The 17,940-nt window shown below is 41.7% G+C and overlaps 4 protein-coding genes across 5 annotated transcripts; 2 read left to right on the top strand and 2 right to left on the bottom strand.

Annotated features, from left to right (window-relative positions):
• Positions 1 to 65: 65 nt before the first annotated feature.
• Positions 66 to 9,191, top strand: LOC117650977 (probable helicase senataxin). 2 transcript variants are annotated; one of them, XM_034394654.1, is made up of 20 exons: positions 66 to 521; positions 984 to 1,093; positions 1,176 to 1,292; positions 1,382 to 1,567; positions 2,100 to 4,518; positions 4,618 to 4,934; positions 5,021 to 5,202; positions 5,292 to 5,380; positions 5,460 to 5,633; positions 5,734 to 5,834; positions 5,906 to 6,055; positions 6,129 to 6,225; positions 6,344 to 6,523; positions 6,604 to 6,887; positions 6,996 to 7,144; positions 7,236 to 7,383; positions 7,483 to 7,718; positions 7,805 to 7,951; positions 8,041 to 8,236; positions 8,354 to 9,191. In XM_034394654.1, exons 2-20 carry the CDS (start codon positions 1,019 to 1,021, stop codon positions 8,465 to 8,467), a joined length of 5,361 nt encoding a protein of 1,786 aa, XP_034250545.1. In that variant the 5' UTR covers positions 66 to 521; positions 984 to 1,018; the 3' UTR covers positions 8,468 to 9,191. The 2 variants fall into 2 exon arrangements, with proteins under 2 accessions (XP_034250545.1, XP_034250544.1); XM_034394653.1 differs by having other exon boundaries at positions 67 to 516.
• Positions 9,192 to 9,323: 132 nt separating this feature from the next.
• Positions 9,324 to 13,298, top strand: LOC117650981 (ganglioside-induced differentiation-associated protein 1). Its single transcript, XM_034394658.1, has 5 exons — positions 9,324 to 9,682; positions 10,500 to 10,692; positions 10,767 to 10,946; positions 11,111 to 11,311; positions 11,718 to 13,298. The coding sequence occupies exons 1-5, from the start codon at positions 9,575 to 9,577 to the stop codon at positions 12,023 to 12,025; spliced, it is 990 nt and encodes a 329-aa protein (XP_034250549.1). The 5' UTR covers positions 9,324 to 9,574; the 3' UTR covers positions 12,026 to 13,298.
• Positions 13,299 to 13,415: 117 nt separating this feature from the next.
• Positions 13,416 to 15,400, bottom strand: LOC117650980 (fat storage-inducing transmembrane protein). The gene is made up of 2 exons (XM_034394657.1): positions 15,263 to 15,400; positions 13,416 to 15,175 (listed from the first exon to the last, which is right to left on the bottom strand). Exon 2 carries the CDS (start codon positions 15,133 to 15,135, stop codon positions 13,975 to 13,977), a length of 1,161 nt encoding a protein of 386 aa, XP_034250548.1. The 5' UTR covers positions 15,136 to 15,175; positions 15,263 to 15,400; the 3' UTR covers positions 13,416 to 13,974.
• A 455-nt stretch (positions 15,401 to 15,855) lies between these two features.
• LOC117650684 (cuticle protein 38-like) lies at positions 15,856 to 17,557 on the bottom strand. Its single transcript, XM_034394264.1, has 3 exons — positions 17,480 to 17,557; positions 16,267 to 16,467; positions 15,856 to 16,045 (listed from the first exon to the last, which is right to left on the bottom strand). The coding sequence occupies exons 1-3, from the start codon at positions 17,489 to 17,491 to the stop codon at positions 15,887 to 15,889; spliced, it is 372 nt and encodes a 123-aa protein (XP_034250155.1). The 5' UTR covers positions 17,492 to 17,557; the 3' UTR covers positions 15,856 to 15,886.
• Between the last annotated feature and the right edge of the window lie 383 nt (positions 17,558 to 17,940).

Genomic DNA, 17,940 nt, shown 5'->3' with positions numbered 1-17,940 from the left:
AAGGGAAACTTGGAAAACAGTGAAGTTCAAGTTTCTGTTACTTATTTCACAACGAATAGAAAATAAAAATGAGAAGGGATGGTGATTTCAAATCTTGGGAGTATTATTTCTCAGGTGTGCGTGGTTCTTCCTGGTTCTTCCCTCCGGAAACTGCTCATCTTGTTTTAGCGGGTTTTTTGAAAGTTCCCGGGGCCTGCATGAGATTGATCAGAGATTCTGCGTCTTAACGGATTCGCTCTGCTCTCTTTGCATTAATCAGCCTTCTCAGCTTGAATTTTCTTATTCCAAACAATGCACTTAATTGTGACGTCATTTGCTGCGTCGGTTTTGTCAATTTCAATCCCAATGTAGACGTCCCCCACGCTAGATGTCTCCTAACCGAATATGAATATGCATGTGATGTGATATGTGAAACAAGATAGAAACGAGGCGAAAGCCAGCGAAAGCTTATTTGTTTGAATTTGAATGCGGCGTGATTGTTTCACTCAACAAATTTTGTTTGCGGGTTGTCTCATCGTAAGGTTTCGACGATTCGTCTTGTCTTTTTTCATGTTATTTCACAAAATCAAGTCCACTGAACTGCTTGTGTCTTCGCAGTATCTTTGTCTTTCCCCGTCCTATGTTTCTGGAGGTTGTCTCTCACTAAGAGTTCCTTTTATACATTTTTCTCCCTTTGGCTTTTTTTTTGGTTAGTTTTTCTCTTTTTGTGTCTGTCTTTGTTTTCCCTTCCCACCTCCCGCTTTCATGCCTCATGTTCTCTCCCTCCATTTCTGTCGGTATTTTGTACCATAACCTTAACGCAGTTATGTTAGATCTTTAATATTATTATGATTGTATTATATAATTATGCAACTCTATCGCCTCTTGTTTTGATGAGGAATTTTTGTAAAGCCCTTCTACCATCTTTTATTCAACCTTATGTCTTCTCAAGTTAGTTAGTCCAAAGCAGTGTGTGTTATTTACAAGTCTTCTTTGGTCTCCAGGCTGCATTCATGAATTTAGTCAGTCAAGGTTAGCCATGGGCTGGTTTCTATGGAGGAAACCGAACCCAGGATTCACCGGGGTTCAGGAAATTCCTCTCCTGTCAGATGTGGTGAGCATCGACAATTCTTTTTTGTGTTTCCTTCCTGTAAGACGTATTTCAGACAACTCAAATATTTTGAATCAATTTGTAGGTATTTGTTGGCCGGGGAAAGGATTGTACAGTTCACTGCTTAAGTTTGTATGTATCAAGACGTCATCTCAAGTTGATTCCCAAAGATGACGGGTCCATTTCATTGCAGGATCTTGGAGTAAGTATTATCAGATTTAACCTTACCAAAACCTGTAATTTTAGTATGTTTTTTCCCCCTAATTAATGATAATTTTAAAATGTTTCTAGTCATCAAATGGTACTTTTGTCAACCAAATGAAAATCCCACCAAATGCAGAATTTTCTCTTAGATTAGGAGATGAAATTGGAATAGGAAATTTTAATAATGATAATCAGGACTGCTTTGTATACGAAGTTCGTAACATTGAGTTATCAAGACTCAAGGTTGATTCATCAGCTAACGAAGACAAACAAGTGAGTGTCATACCATTACAAGAGCATCAAGTCAGTTGTCTGAAATGTACAGTCTTCATGGGCAAAGAGTCGACTTGGGGTGATGGTCGCTGCATCCATGGTCGCTGCTTATGCAGAGGGACTTATGGCCCCTATAGCTTCGAAGATGAATGACAGCGACCCTATCCGCGCCTATCCGTCTCTCGTACCTGTACGGGACGCCCTATGAGTGCGAGAGAGACAGAGCGACCACAACGACTCTCGGAATCGGTCCGCGGGGAGTCGTCCGGAGCCTGTCCGCACAGGGGTCCAGCGTCGCATCTATGGGCTCTAAGGGCTCTTTGGAACTGGCTTATGGTTTCATGGCCTTCGCGAGTTCGGAGACTGGTCTAGTCTAACGGAGCACTGCCGAAGCCCGGCCTACGAACTATGTGCTGTTCGGTATTCGCGTTGGCAAAGTGTCGAAGTCCGGCCCCGAGCCGTCAACTCTTTGCCCATGAAGACTTTGTATTCCTTTTTGTTCACACACTTAACATGCTCTTGATTATTTCAGCCCATTGACATCAATCAAAACCCTCAGCACCAATTAGAGAGGGGCTTAAAGCGATGTGCTGATGAGCCTGAAATTGTTGTCTTGGATGATGATGACGATGATGCAAATGGTCTCAATTCGAATGGTGTGGAATCATTTTCCAACTCGCTGAAGAGACAAAAAATTGATGAAACTGCTCATTCAACTATTCATCAATCTTCAACTGCTCAATCCAAGGAAACAGAAAAATCAACATGCTGCCCAATAATTCAAGAAGACTCAAAAGTTGCAGCATGTAAAGATCTGTCAAATTTTGCTTTGACTGCCAATGCAGCTCTTGGTGTGGAACATGTGTCAAGTTCTTGTGATGTACCAGAGGTTTCTAGACAGGTCCTTACTAATGCAAAAGCAACACACACAAAGCAGGAGCTTTCATCAAATATTAATACTAGTGATCCAAAATGTGACGAAGTATTCCCGCAGCCTTCTGGCCGGACAATAATGAACATAAAACCTGAGATTAGTTTTCAGAAACCTGCAAATCCACGTGTTTCTGCCATTTTAGAAGGAAGCTGTGATTCATCAACCGCAACTTTAAGATTGTCATCGCCTGCAATTGATGTGAAAAGTAATTTGCCAGTTTTTAGCTCAACTCCACTTCACAATAAACATGTCAAACTGGAAGATATGTCTGGATTGACTCCTCGTGAAATTAAGACTGATGAAGATACACCTTCAATATCTCAAACTGGTGCTGATTTCTCACCAATTGTTAAGGACAAGGTTAAGGATTCCTCAAGGCTAAGTCAGAACTCATCTGCAAACTATACCATAGATGAAGAATTGATTCCTATTGATTTATGTGATGATGAAGATGATGATGAGATTTTCCCTTGCTCTCAGATGTTTACGGAGGAGGAGGAAGTGAAGCCTTGCCTTGAGACTTTAGATAAAGAGATGGGAGTTGTAGATCTTTCCTTGGATGAAGAACCACAGAATAATATATTAGAGAGGGATGATGATGTAGTACTGATTTCAGAAGATGAAGATGAGGAAGAGATTCAGGAAGCTAATAAGTGGTTCAATAGATTGTCTCAGTCATTTATAAAGGTTGAGGCAGAGGACGAGGTTTCCAACGCTGTCCTTCCGACGGAACAACAAGATGATGATATCTGGGAAGATTGGCCGAAAGAGTTAGAAAACAATGATCAAGACGTGGCAGAGGCAGAACCTAGTGGAGATCTTGAACATGATCAGGGTAAGGCTGAACCTATTGTAGTTCTCAAGCAATTGGACTCAGACATGTTGAACAAAATGGAGGAGGATCAATTGAAAATAAATCATGTGGAAGAAGACAAGGATAATGTTAAATTGGAAAAGAACACTTATAAGAAAGAGAGTAAGGACAAATCCAAAGCTAAGGATGCTGATTCTCACCGTGGTAGGACTGAAAAGAAGAAAAAGCATAGGAGCAAAGAAGAAAGGCACAGTAAGAAGCATTCTAGCCGACATAGGAAGCATGATGTGGATAAGAAAGAATCTCGAAGCAGAGATAAAATTGTTGAGAGATTAAAAGAAACGTTTGGTGGCAGTAGTTCAGAAGATGAAGACAAAGCTGCAACTAAGTCTTCCAGTAAAACACAATCTGACATCAATTTTGATGCACTTTTAAACAAGTCGAATGATAAACTAGATCTGTCAGGGGAAAGTAAGCAGCTTCAAATTAATCTGAATAGGTTGGAAGAGAACCCTCAGCTGTGTGAGCGTTATGGCCTGTCGTCATTGTCACCAAGCACAGCTCAACAACCTCCTGCTCCAGTTCCAAAAAAAGCTCCCAGGAAAATAGAGATTGTTGATGCTCTTCCAAACCCTCCTCGCAAAGCAAGCAACCGAGGAATTAGTATGGAAACATCTCGAAAAATGTATGACACTGTCAGGCAAAGGAGTGTAGATGAGCCCAAACGTCCTAAGTCAAAAGAAGACACCAAAGCTCTTCGGAAGGAGAAGCTTGCCAAGGTTGCCGCACACAGTGGTTTGAAAGACTCAAGAAGTGCAGAGCATAAGCGATCAGCCCCTGCAAAGGCTAAAGTTACAATGGCTAATCGAGGTTCATTCCTTACAGAAACTGACGAATCCTCTCCCATAGTTAAACCTAAAAGCCGAAAAGAGATTTTGGAAAGTATTAAGATACCGAAGCTGAAAGATAAGGCTGTTGTTAACCTTTCTACCAAGTCACCCTTGCAGGCATTAAATTTGTCATATGAAAAGAAAGAACTACCACAGACTTCAGTGCAGTCAAATGCAGAAGCCGCTCCTGTAGAAATTCCAACAGGACCTCAGCCAAAAAAACGAGTTGCTCAGAAACCTCCTCCTGGATTTTATGAGGATACAAGACAACTACATCCATCATCTCATGGTGAAGGGCAGAAATCATTACCAGGTTTGTTTTAAAGTGCTGTTGTTATTAATTACAGTTTTTGTCTTATATTGAGATTTAACATTTTGATATTATTTTCTTTCTAATCTGAAATCCATACAGTTCCTGCTGAACATTCACTGTCAATGAAGTCCTGTCTGTCTGGCTCTTCCAAGCATAATATCACAATGAATGACTCCAAGCCCATTGCCCAGAAAAAGAAGAGAGTTCAGTTCAAAGAAAACCTTGAGGAAATTCGTTATATTGATAAATTACCTAATACAAGGAAAGTAAACTCCAGTAGAGATGCTGATAGGCCTACACCCATGAGTCATATCGTTGCCCCCAAACTACCAAAGGGACCTGCTATTCCTAATGATGAGTCAATTCTTCAAGATATTATTTATGATATCTCTAAGTGGAACCCTCTTTGGTTAAAGGTACACTAGAAAGTTGCATATCTTTTGGCTCTACTGGGAATCAGAAGCTCATCTAATTTATCAATTTGTTTCCGTTTCAAATTAAGGAAGAGAAAGATCTGCCGCCTGACGTAGTGCCTCCAGTGGTATCAAATATGGTAATGCCACCCTTACCTAAAACAGAGTTCTTAGATTTTCATGAATATCATGAAACTATGTACCCTCTTCTGATGTTGGAATTATGGAGTGGTGTTTCCAGGGAATATAATACTCGTATGAATAATTCAAGGTAAGATTTCTGTGTCAATGGAGTGGTATCTTTATGCTGTTATTATGTTCGTAAAACTGAAATTCACATTTTCCCTTTCTTTTTTGTAGGAATAATTTAATCATGGCTGTGGATAAGGCCTCCTCAGCCCCAGTTTTCTCAAGACCTGAAAGAATGTTGACAACATTAAGCTGTCATAGTAAGTTGTGTCCTATCTAACAATATTTCATGGTTTATTATTTTTCAGTATCTTTTAATTTGTCGAGTATGATTTTCAGTGCTGGTGAATGACAGACCAGGGCCAGAGCCGCCAAGACTGGGGAATTTAGTTATTATTGATCTCGCTTTAAAAGATCCTTGTAACAAGCTTGTAATAATTCCTGTGTTTGGATATGTCTCCTTTGACGCCAAGGATCGTCTCAGGAACACGGATCAATTTCACAAAGATCTAGGTACGTTTTAGCAGACTCCAGAAATTTTTTCCAATGTTTTGAACTTGATGTTCAACAAAGTTATAAGCTCTTTGTCATTGATTTATTTTTCTCATTGCAGTATCTCATTGTCCTAACCCTACATTCAAGATACGTTTCAATTTGCAAATTAAAGAAAGAAAAAACTTTACTTTTGAATTGGAAAGACCTATGAGAATAAAAGTAAGGAGCATTTATTTTCTTTGACACTTAGAGCACTATGTTCTATCTTCACTTTCTTGATTTAATTACAGCATGTTAAGTATCTCCGTGGAGATCTCCGAATGTTTCAAGCCATGAAAAACCTTGAATATATGCCTTTGCAGTATAGTGTAATTTCACCTCTAGCTGCAAGTGAAGACTTTACTCTGCCTGATGTTTCCCAGAAAAAATTAGCATTTATTGTGAGTCTAAAGTCAAAAGTATTCTGCTGTTTAAACAAAAACAAATATTAATAATAATAAGTTTACTTTATAGGAACAACTAAATCCAATGCAAACGCAAATAGTTCTTCAAACTGCAGAAGTTTGCCTGCAAGATAAGCCCAAAATATGTCTTATTCAAGGTCCACCTGGCAAGTATCTTTATTTAGATGTTACATGTTTGCAGTGTGACAAAACCTTGCTCCCACCCTCTTTAAAAAAGACTTATTTATTGCTCCTATTTTTACCTCGTCACTTTGTCTATTCTAGGAACGGGCAAAACACAAGTTATTGAGAGCCTTGTAATGCATTTGCTCTACAGAGACAGCATGTATACTCGTGCAAACCGAGAGCGGCGTTTGGTGCCTAGAATTCTACTATGTGCACCCTCTAACAATGCAGTTGATCTTTTAGTTGCTCGTCTACTTAGACGCAGAGCACGATTCGAAAGTAAGCTTTTTAGTGTATTAAATGAAATCAACCTGCTGCTTACTAAGCCTTACATTTGGTTTCAATTGTATTTCCTACAGAAGAGCATCGTTTCAAAATGGTTCGTGTTGGCCAGACTCTTCATGAAGATGTGAGAGGAGTTTCACTGCAAGAACTTGCGAATGTTGCGATGAAACAAGACAGGGCACTTCATGATTCACAAGGAGTTGATATAGACATAGGCCATTTAACAGCTAAATTGTGTGCAGTAGAAAATCAAATCAGAGATTTACAGATGAATTCCAAGCCCGTTCCTGGAGAAATAACGTTTCGCCAGGCTGATTTAATTCGTAGACTCAGAGTTCTAGAAGAAAGGAAGAAGCAGGTGAAAACCTAGTCTTTTTGCTATTACTTATAGATTCTTTGGTAGTCCACTGTCCTAAACTGTATATAAGTGAACGTTCTTAAATTGTGTCTTTTACATTTATTGCAGCAACAGCAAGCTTCCAACTCTTCACCAAAGTATGACTTTGCATTTGAGCGAGAAACCAAAAAAAAAATTTTGAGAGGTGCTGATATAATTGGTACTACATTAAATTCTTGTGTAATAAAACTCATGGAAACTGTTTTTCCACCCACTAGGTATGGCTCTGACCGCTATATTTCATAAGATATCATTTTCCTAAATCATGCTTTCACCTATCACTGAAAATGTTAATTACATGTTTTGCAGTGCTGGAAAATATCATTTTCAAGTTTGTATTGTAGATGAAGCTACCCAATGCCTTGAGGTAGAAACTTTGATTCCCCTTCTTCTGGGAGTAAAAACACTAGTTCTTGTTGGAGATCCTAATCAATTACCTGCAACAATACTGTCCAAGGTCAGAAAATAAATGTACATTTTAAAAAAAATATTTTAATGAAATCTTTTGCAACCTCCTGTTATTTTTAATTTTGTTCAATTACCTTTTCTTTTATAGATTGCTCGTGACAAAGGATTGAGTACATCATTGTTTGCAAGGCTCCAAAATGTTGTTCCAAAGGCTGTTCAAATGCTGGACATGCAATACAGGATGCATCCGGAAATATTAAAATGGCCTAACAAATATTTTTATCATCGCCGACTGAAAAGTCCAGAAGAAATTGTGAGTTGTCGAGATTCAAGAGTTCTTCCTTACTCTGTTCTGAGCCTCCCCTTCCATCAGGATTCAAGAGGGTATTTAATTTTGCTTTTCATTAATATTGTTTGAGAATGTCTTTTAAACAAACACACAATCTCACATTATTGTTTTTTGTTCGCAGTGAATCAAATTCTGAAGAGGCAAAATTAGTACTGCAGCTTTCTGAACTATTAATTGATGAAAAGGCCATACAGCATGATTTTAGAGTGGGTATTGTCACCCCATACCAGACTCAACGTCGACTCATCGAGTCAATGATAATGGGAAGGTAAGTTTCCATTTCACAACTGATAAATTTTACAAACACCTTGTTACATACTGATGTATGTTTTCTGTAACATGTATCACATTTTTTAGATTACCGAAACTCAATAAACCATTGGTAGAAGTCAATACTATTGATAGTTGCCAAGGGCAAGAAAAAGACATTATTATAATATCTTGTGTGAGGACAAATGGAGTTGGATTCCTGTCAGACAGACAAAGAATAAATGTTGCCTTGACCAGAGCCAAATATGCCATGTTTATATGTGGAAACTTTTCTTCGTTAGATGTAAGTATTTTATTATTAAATACCAATGAAACCAGCTGAAATTTAAGTGATGAAAATAGGGTTTTTGCCCATATTTATTGCCTTTCTCATGTGGTTGATTTCATGCTGCTGTTTCAGAGGGATTCAATGTGGAATAATCTTCTCACAGATGCAAGACACAGAAAATGTTTAATAGAAGTGCGTAACAATTACAACAAAGGGGATCTGTGGAATCTCATTTCAAAAAAGTAACTGAAGCATGTACTGCTGGTTCTTGGATGGAACAGACCTTGAACTGTATATATATGGTTGATTATTATTGTTGAATTTTGATGCTCATAAATTTATCATCTTGTAATGTAATACTAGCAACTAACATTGACTCTCATTGTTTTGTATTACTCGGTTGATTTTGCAGTAAGGTCATTGTTGTTCACTGACTCAAATTTGTGGAGGGGGTTTAGCATCTTAAATTAATTTATTCCATGCCATTTTTATGAGTCATGATCATTTTCTTCATTGATGAAGGAAGCAATTTCATTTGCTTGTGGCATTAAGAACAATTTCATTCATGGCTAAGCTCACAATTTTCAATGACGCTTTTCTTTTTCTCTTAACTTTTTCAAAGGGTTCGTCTTTGAAGCAGTGCTATTTATCTACCCCTTTTGTTACGACTTTTTAATCATGAGCTTGCTCAATACAATTTGACGTAAAGTAGATAGTTCTCTATATTATCAACTACAATTTGCTCTTTTTCATTAAAAGCATATCATGTTGTAGAAACCTCAGCTAAATCCATCTCAAGTTTATTTAGAGAGAATGTTGTATTACTTTGCACAGTGTTTCTGTATGTTGATGTTGAATGGTTTAGTGTAAATATTTGCTATGTACTAGTCTGAAAAACTTGTATTTTTATACTGGAATCAATCTGAATTTTGTATTTATTTCCTTTGTGTAATAGAATGTTGTAAATATCCTTGTACTCTCTGCTCATTTACATTTCATCCTCACCCCACACATGCTGATGCTGACTTCAGACACCGGGAGTGTTCAGGACGTCCTGACCGCGCCCTGCGGTTTTAAATGTCCCGCTTCACGGCTGGCACAACCACAACAGTTGTTTTGACAGACAACCTCTTCACCTTCACAGCTGATTAGAATGTCACCTCCCCGCCGAGTATCAAGCTCGGATTCTGCAAGAGCGTTTTCGTGACGAGACTACCTGTTCTCGTTGAGCTGCGCTGGAGCCGCGTGTTTGGGATTGTTCCACTCGCTGCCGGTGGTCCAGTCTCGGCCCCCGCGGCCCGGCCGGCCGATCAGGTGATCGTCAGTCCCTGTCTCGTCCTCGCACTCGCAGCCATGGCCGGGTCGTTGCCTGCAGGTCCTTTATCCGGACCCAATAGCGACAACGGCAAAGGCAATGGACTCCTTTTGTACTTTCATCACTATTCGTTTTACTCCCAAAAGGTTTGTTGATCCTTCCTTCAGCTTGAAGGAATCTCTCTTTTATGTTCCGTTGAGTCCAGTTCAAGTTTCGGTTGACTGTGCAGGTTATGTTTCTCTTAGTCTTTTTGTTGTTATTACGATCCACGGTCTGACTTTGACATGACTTTTTTTTTTCACCTAAAGTTGTTAACGAAGATTACAGTCCTCATCTCCTGAAATAATGTTTTAGCTTGGCGGACTTTATTTTCAATTTCGTTTTATGATTAAACCTGTTGAATATTTGAGTGTTTGTTTTAAATTCCTTTTTTTTTTCTTCTCAATATTTTAAATTTTATTTTATTGATTAGTGTTCGAGCATTTTGCCTGCATGTTGCTTGAACCATAGAGACGTGGATTGGGGGTTTCCCAGATTTAGTGCACCAACAGCTACAATATGAATTACTAGGTGATATTTCAGTAGTTCTTTAAGTTACATCGATGGGGCTCTAAATAATAACACTTAAATATTTCGGAAGACAATTGTGGAGCAATTTCTTCAAGTCTTTGGTAGAAAAACAGGCAGGGGCCTTTTAAAGTTTGTCTAAGTTGGGCAGAATTGTGGGGAGACACATAGCTTTCAGTAATTTTAGTAATTATAGACAATGGTAAAGACCGATTTTCTCATTATTGTCTATTGAATTTTTGAGCATGATTGTCGGACTTCTCTCTTGCACGATCACGTTAGACTTAGTTTTAGCATGAGAGAAGGGCGCCCTTCTCTCATGGTTTCAGCCCCTGGAAACTCCCTGTGAGTCGTTGCTTGAACTATTTTATACTTGCATTTCTTCTTTTGTTTCAGGTGGTAATGGCATTGCATGAAAAGAAAGTACCTTTCAAGACGCATTTAGTAAATGTTCCCAAGGGTGAACAATATGATCGATGGTTTATGGAAATAAATCCAAAAGGGGATGTACCAGTCTTGAAGGATGGCGTTAAAATTATCCCAGATTCGGGAAGAATTTTAGATTATTTAGAAGACAACTTTACCAATGGTTAGAGACTATTGACTACATTACCGTCGCCTTTCTATTCATCTGGTCTTTAATTATGTTTCTTTGCTATTCAGGGGGAACACCTCTTATTCCTAAGGACCAAGGGATGGAGATTCGTCAACGAGTTCTCCATTTCCGAACCTTGCTTGACCAACTGCCAGTCAATCATATCACTGCGGGATCTATCTATCACACTGATCTAATGTGCAAACCTAAACTTCCCTATGTTACTCCATTTCGGCAAATGCTTAGAGGTTCGTTAAGATTAAAACATACTTCATGAACTAATTTCTTTCTGGTTCGTTTTGGTAGTGTTCTAATTATTGTTGTCTCCACTCCTTTCTGTTACTAGGTTTAGTTTTTGCACTTTTTATTCAATTTTCATTCAATTAAGTGTTAAAAGAATTGTTTCCTGTAGTTTCAGAAGTAAATCAAGAAAAATACATGCGTCAACATGCTGAAAATAACCCTGATTTTCGTGAGATACTGCTGCAGAGAGCAGAACTAGTGAACCAAAAGCGCAAGTCTATTGTTAATCGAGATGAATACATCAAAAGGCTGGATCAGCTAGACTCAGTTCTTACAGAAGTGGAAGCGGAGCTAGTATCTCACAGTTCAGGTATGATATATTAATCTAATCAATAAGGTATGCGAAAAGTTAAAACTAGGATTTTGCCCACATACCGTAGGCCGGGGTAATATGAGACAATTTCGGGGTAATATGAGACGCATTTTTATCGTTAGAATTATAATTTTCGTGGCATTTGATGACTCATCCCTGTCAAACTTCACGGCGAAAAATGGTACCAACAAAGAGTAATTAATTTTTTACAGCAGTGGCTCTCTTTGTGGCCGAATACCGAGCTCAGAGTGAATCTTGCGCAAACCAAACTCCGTCTCATATTACCCCGAAATTGTCTCATATTACCCCGGCTTACGGTATGTTTTTCATCTTGAAATGTTTAGAGCTCTTACACAGCTTTTTTCCCCACTCTCACCTGATAAAAAATGTCTTTTATTTGCAGATCAAGCAGACTGGTGGTTATGCAGTCCAAATTTTAGTATTGCTGATGTTGCCCTCACTGTTCTTCTGGACCGTCTTAGTGCACTTGGCCTGCAAGAGCGATTTTGGAATCAGAGCAAACGCCCCAACCTTGACTTGTATTATAAGCGGGTTCAAAACCGAGATTCATACCAGAAAGCCATTCCCTCTTCTTTCGTACATCTACAGTTGTTACTTATGATGACTCCGCGTGTGGTGAGGGTGGGCACATGTTTTGTGGCTGCACTGGCAGTCATAGTTGGTGGATATTGGTATCTAAAGAGAAAGTAGGAATTCACTGATCTTAAGAACGTTAGTGCTGGTTTTGTGGCCCATATGTAGTGTGCTTTGCATTTATTTTGAATAATTTTAGTCTCTGAGAAGTCTAGCTATGATTTCAATGCAACAAATCATGTGAAAAATTTTTATTTGCAGGCCATTTCTATCACATGTTATGAAATTGTTTGCCTCCAAGTAAGATCTGTTGTCGTTCTCATTATGGCAGTTCTATTCTCTCTAATTCAGTATTTGTAGGTAACTAATGCTTCTGTCACAAGCCCTTGAATTTCTTCCCCTCATCTTGTTGCTCAAAAAATTGAAAGGAAGGGAGAACTTTGGCATTTCCTAAACGTGCACCATTTTGTTCAATATTTTCTTTACTTGCTTCTTTTGCATGTTTTCAAGCATCACATAGCGAAATTCCAAATTTATTAACAATTTACCCTTTCCTTGTGAGATGGTCTTATTTTTGGGGGTTTGCATGCGCTGAAGAAGGAAAATACATGACATTCTAGAAAAAGTTTTCTGTGCGAAAAATTTTCTAGCTAATATTATTACCTGTGGCTGATCTTTGATCTTGAATATTGTCCTCTTTGCTTTACACCTAATGTGTAAGTTTTTTTTTTTTCATGCTGTGTCTGTTTGTGTTTTTTTGCAAGGAAACAATCGCCTGTGTCTATAGTTTCATTACATATGACAATGTCTGAACATTTCAATGGCTTATATTTTTTGTAGTATAACACCAAATTCTTAAACAGGCGGCTGTGATGTTGTAGTCTTTATGGAGGCCTGACTTAGTGTTACGCCTTTGGAATGCTGTGATAGAGATGGTGCAGTTTAACTGTTTTCTTTTTTTTTCTGTTCTAATTTTCTTTTCTGTTTTAAAAAAGTTGATGAACTCTGTTGTTCTACTTGATAAGTAAGAAAATAGGAGAGCCGATTGTAGTAGTTACGATTTCAGTTTTAATGTAATTGTTTGTCATTATACTAGTTTAAATTTTAATTGCTGCATAGTGCACTACATTTTTTTTAAAGATACAAAGCATTGTCTTCTTTGGTGGTGGTTAGTTTGACCGTTTATATGTTTGATTACATTTGCTGGTCTAGTTGTACAAACTAAACCATTCCACATCTCAGCCTTGTTAATTATTCACGTGCAAGTTTTATTTATTGTGTGCATTGAATATACTGTACTTGTATATAAGACTGTTTAAATGCTCATGCTACTTGAGATATAAGCTGAGTATTATGGGTATTACTCTTAATAAATTGTCTAATTTCTTAATCCTTGTACTTTGCTTCAACATCTTATCTTTACTCCTATCTCATTAAAATGGAAAGGCTACTAACATAACCCACAGAAAGTTCTGGTAAGAATGCTGATAAATATAAACACAGCAAATTAAAATCAAGTATATATTTCAAAGGTCTTCTTGTTTCGGAGTTCAAATAGCCACTCTAGTGGTACAGAATCAATTGGATGGTCTAGGAAAGATTAATAGCTGATACAAATTAAAATAATAATCGGTAGAGAGCAGATTTTTAACAAAATACATTGAATACAAACATTTCCCTGTCTCATGTAATTTACATTGTGTTGCATACAAGAACAGTTCAAATAATGAAGTTAGACCATTTTGGTTTGCACAATCTTGAATACACTTTAAGATTGCAATATTGTGCAGGCTGGAACACAAATTACTGTGGAGCCTCAAAGGCCACAACAGCTTCTAGAAAAGCAATAAATAACAAAACAAAAACGGTAAAAAACGTTTACCCAAAAATTAAAGCTTAAACAACATACCATTAACTATATTATGAAATTCAACAGAAAAATGCAAAGATTGAAACAAAAATAATACAAAATAATGAAATAAAACGAGTAACCATGAATCACAACAAAAATTTGTATCTCCTTTTCCCCCCCAATAGAAAAGCTGTTATAAGACCAACTAACTACATTAAAAATCACTGATTGCACTGGACCCATTGTTAACTGCTTCAGTTTTATCAACATCCTGAGCTTTGAGACCATACAAAGGCATACCCATAAATCGAGGAAGTTGTCCTTTTGCATTAACAGAGGCAACTGACTTTCTTTTCTTCATGGGAACATCTGACTGTACTTTGCCTTTATACTTAAACAGACCTTCCCCTGGCAAGTCAGGAATGAGTTTGGGCATGGTATACCAGCCCCGATAAGTTACAAACCATATGAAGATTGCAATAACTCCAGCCAGAAGTTTTTCTACCATATTATGAAAGTACAACATTGTGAAAATGAGCATAAAGTCCCACAATACAGAGAAACATGTCATTAAAATGAATAGCAGTCTCACAAGAGGAGTGAATCGCTCATAGCAAGACTTTAAGATGATAAATTCACTTTCTGTTAGATTCCCAAGGGGACTCGAGGTGGCCACTGACCTGCTATCTTCTGCATTTGAACGAGTGAAGTATTCGTCTCGAATTAAGTCTCTAATTCTCTCCCAACCTACGATGGCTCTAGCTTCTTCAATCAAAATTAAACTGCTGTATACTAAAATGAAGGCATGCCCAGATATGTGAAAGCTGTGCCAGTATTGGCCGTTGGCAAGACATTGTTGTTTGGTGAAGTCACCCTTTGTGCTGCATTTACCGTAACTAACCTCAATATAATCGAAGAGCTTCGTCCAGAAAAACCAGGAGGTCGTTGCTACACACAAGCGAACAAAATGTTTGAGAACTTTGTCTCGTTTCCCACAACAAATGGTGTAACTGGTGAGCGCAAGGAATGGTATGGTTACAATCATTGTCCATCCCCAACCAAATTTCACAAAGCACTGGTTTAAAATATTGTCTGATCTGGAGAAATAACTCCTCGGGATTGGCATGACATCCCCAAGCAATGACACCAAGAAAAGAGAAAAGCAATAGACTGCGACCCTCTTGGTGGTGTCTACAAACACTATTTTTCTGCAGATGTGCAGAACCATCATGAGTAAGACATTTCGTATAGAGGATTGTTCAGGCACAGGCTTCGTCCCCTTGGCTTCCGACTTTGAGTTTTCTTGACTCATTGGTCTAAAATTTAAGTTAGAAGTCCCAGAGTAAGTGTAGATAGGTTTCCTCTTGGTCGCCATTGTTGGTGATCCAGCTGTATCTTGAAGGAGGCCAAATATACTGGAAGACAAGAAAAGAGGACAGTGTGACAGCTGTTGTCAACGACTGAAATAGCAAACAAACCATCTCATCGAAGTGGACACGAACCATTTAAAAGCTCCTTGACCACTCTCGTGATGCAGCAGAAAGCTGAGGTTAAAAAGATGCTAATTCGGCACTGCCTTTTCGTTCACGTCCAAACGCCCTGCACACCGCTAACCTTCCCCCCCCCCCCCTTTCCTCCCACGCTAGAGAAAAGACAGGACAGCAAACTGTTGCCTCGCTGTGGTAGGAGCCCAGCTCAGCCTAACCATCCATCAAATGTGTCCTACTGCCTTTCGTCCTTCGCATTCAGTTCCACGATAGCGATAGCACGATACTGCGTGTATTGGTCGGCCAGGTGGGAGGGGAATTCCGAGAGTCGTTTTCGTCGCTCTGTCTCCCTCCCACTCATGGGGCGCCCCGTGTGGGTGCGAGAGAGACAGAGCGACGAAAACGACTCCCGGAGTCAGTGAATCGTCTTCACATGGTCCTCAGAGCCACGGCTTGCTTCTTCTTCTTCCGAGCCACGCTGCCACCAGTTGGGTTGCCTATGCTGGCATTGGCAGGGGCTCCTGCACCCCACCAGACCCCACACACTACCACGGCGAGGCAGTAGTGCACCGAACAAACAAGGATGGAGGGAGAACAACAACCGAAAATCGTTTTCAAGCCGTCAGTTTATTGCCGAAATCATTTGTACAGGTGGTGGCCGTAGGCGTAGGGGGCGCTGTAGGGGCTGTAGGCGCTGTAGGCGAGGGGCGCGTGCGCGTAGGAGATGGCGGGGGCGTAGGTCTTGATGACGGGGGCGGCGTAGTGGACCGGGGCAATGGCGATGGACGGCTTGTCGATCTGGCGAGCAAACATAAGTCATGAGAAGGACGATCCGCTATCAATGGCTTTCAGGGAGGTCAGGACTAGACTGATTCGGAGAGAGGTTTTCGTCGCGCTGCCCCTCTCGCACTCTTAGGACGTTCCGTATGAGTAGTGCGAGGGAGGCAGAGCGGCGAAAACGACTCTCGGTATCAAGTTTGCTGCGTTGCGAGAGGGCCGAGACGGCCGAGAGGACGCACCTTGGTGAAGGACTGGTAGGAGGTGGCCACGGGTGCCTTGTAGACGACGGGCGCGTGGTAGGCGATGGGCGCGACGTGCGCGATGGGGGCCACGTGGGCGATGGGGGCCTTGAGCACGGTGGACGTGGAGTAGCCATACGAGGTGATGGCGGGCTCCAGGTAGCCGGCAGAGGCCATGGCGACGGCGGCGCACAGGACGATCTGCGCGACAAGGAGTACGAGTACACGTTAGCGCGACGCAGGACTCGCCACAGGCACGGCCCAGACAACGCCCAACAAGCGGCAAGCAGACTGATTCCGAACACTGCATGCCACTCCGTCTCTCTCGCACCCTTGGCGAACGCCCCGTGGGTACGAGAGAGACAGGTGGACGAGAACGGCTCTCGGAATCGGTCCACTGGCGCCCAGTCCATGATGTCGTGTCATCTGCTACATCTGCTGGATGCCGCGGCACCCACAACGCGTCCAGTAGCACGTGCTGCCTCCAAGGCGCCCCTCGAAGGGAGCCAACTCACGAGGACGTGCCTCGGGGCTTGGACAGCGCCTCGGAGATGCCGATGCGACTTCTTGTGCACTCCCCGCTCCTCTCCTCCTCCTCCTCCCCTCCCCCTGGTGCGGCCATGCGTTGCCGTGTGTTGTCGTGTGTCGCGTCCTTGCGCCCGGCGACGCTCCGAGCGACGAGGCGCATCGCCTGGAAGCGGATCGGATGGGATTGGATCGCATGGAACGGCAAATGGATGCGCAGTGCACGGCGGCGCGCCAAGCCACTGTGGGGCTTCTTCCCTATCCCTTCATTGGAGTCAGGGGCATAGCCATTCAGAAGAGTCACCTCGCCGCTCCGGCTCTCTCGCACTCATGGAGCTGCACTCATGGAGCTCAGACCGATCTTCTGAATCACTAGGCTGGCGTAGGTCTTCCACTTGTTCCTCGGAACAAAGGGTTGCCTGTCTCGACTGTCTCACTCAGACTGCCCACTTTTCCACGCGCGCAGCGGACGGCAGCAGGGAGACCACGGGGAAGTCCCAAGTCTCCATGCCAAGTCCCTACCGTCGGTACGGTCGCACTGTAAGTCAGTCACTTTGCAGGGCACGGCACTGTCGGGCTGCAGGCACGGTCACTTGGTCACTTCACTTGACTCTTTCACACGCAAACGCGTCACTGCGTCACTCGCGACGTCGAGGGCGCGGCTAGCGCGGCACGGCGCGGCACTCACCAGCTTGAACATGGCGGTGATGTTTGGTGCTCTGGTGGTCGGAGGGTCAACACGAGTCGCTGCACTCACTGCACCGGTGCTACAGGACTGTGAATGCTGCCCCGGCGGCTCTCCGGCTTTATATACGCCTCCACAATCACGAAAAATAATGCAAGACCCCGCCGCGGACCCGCCCCGCCACGCGGCCGCCGCGTCGGGGGGCCCTCGGCCCAAACGCAGCTCGGGCGCCCCACCGCGCCCCACCCCGCCTGGAGGGGTGAGGGTTCAGGCCGGAAGGGGCAAGGACACGCGGAGGGGAGGGGGTGGGGGCCCCCGCGGCACGCACGCCGGCAAAGTCAAGAGCAGACGTTCCGAGTCCTCGGCCGGTGCAGCTGACACACTGACTGACTGCGCCTCGCGCGCCTCGCGTGAAAACGCGAAGGCCTCATTCCATTCCGCCACAGCCCTTCGATTAGGCGGGT

The sequence above is a fragment of the Thrips palmi genome, unplaced genomic scaffold, assembly GCF_012932325.1.
Source record: "Thrips palmi isolate BJ-2018 unplaced genomic scaffold, TpBJ-2018v1 HiC_scaffold_5, whole genome shotgun sequence".
NCBI classification, from domain to species: domain Eukaryota; kingdom Metazoa; phylum Arthropoda; class Insecta; order Thysanoptera; family Thripidae; genus Thrips; species Thrips palmi.
Note: the sequence above shows the minus strand (reverse complement) of the source record. Positions and strands in the feature narration are given on the sequence as shown.

Bases quoted from the DNA above. Each gene is read 5' to 3' on its own strand.
- LOC117650981 (XM_034394658.1), top strand. From the start codon at position 9,575: ATGGCCGGGTCGTTGCCTGCAGGTCCTTTATCCGGACCCAATAGCGAC. The intron at 9,683-10,499 runs GTTTGTTGATCC...CTTTTGTTTCAG, and splicing joins ATTCGTTTTACTCCCAAAAG to GTGGTAATGGCATTGCATGA. The intron at 11,312-11,717 runs GTATGATATATT...TTTTATTTGCAG, and splicing joins GCTAGTATCTCACAGTTCAG to ATCAAGCAGACTGGTGGTTA.
- LOC117650684 (XM_034394264.1), bottom strand. The intron at 16,046-16,266 runs GTGCGTCCTCTC...TTTGCTCGCCAG, and splicing joins CCTACCAGTCCTTCACCAAG to ATCGACAAGCCGTCCATCGC.
- LOC117650980 (XM_034394657.1), bottom strand. From the start codon at position 15,135: ATGGCGACCAAGAGGAAACCTATCTACACTTACTCTGGGACTTCTAAC.
- LOC117650977 (XM_034394654.1), top strand. From the start codon at position 1,019: ATGGGCTGGTTTCTATGGAGGAAACCGAACCCAGGATTCACCGGGGTT. The intron at 1,293-1,381 runs GTAAGTATTATC...AAATGTTTCTAG, and splicing joins TTTCATTGCAGGATCTTGGA to TCATCAAATGGTACTTTTGT. The intron at 1,568-2,099 runs GTGAGTGTCATA...TGATTATTTCAG, and splicing joins CAGCTAACGAAGACAAACAA to CCCATTGACATCAATCAAAA.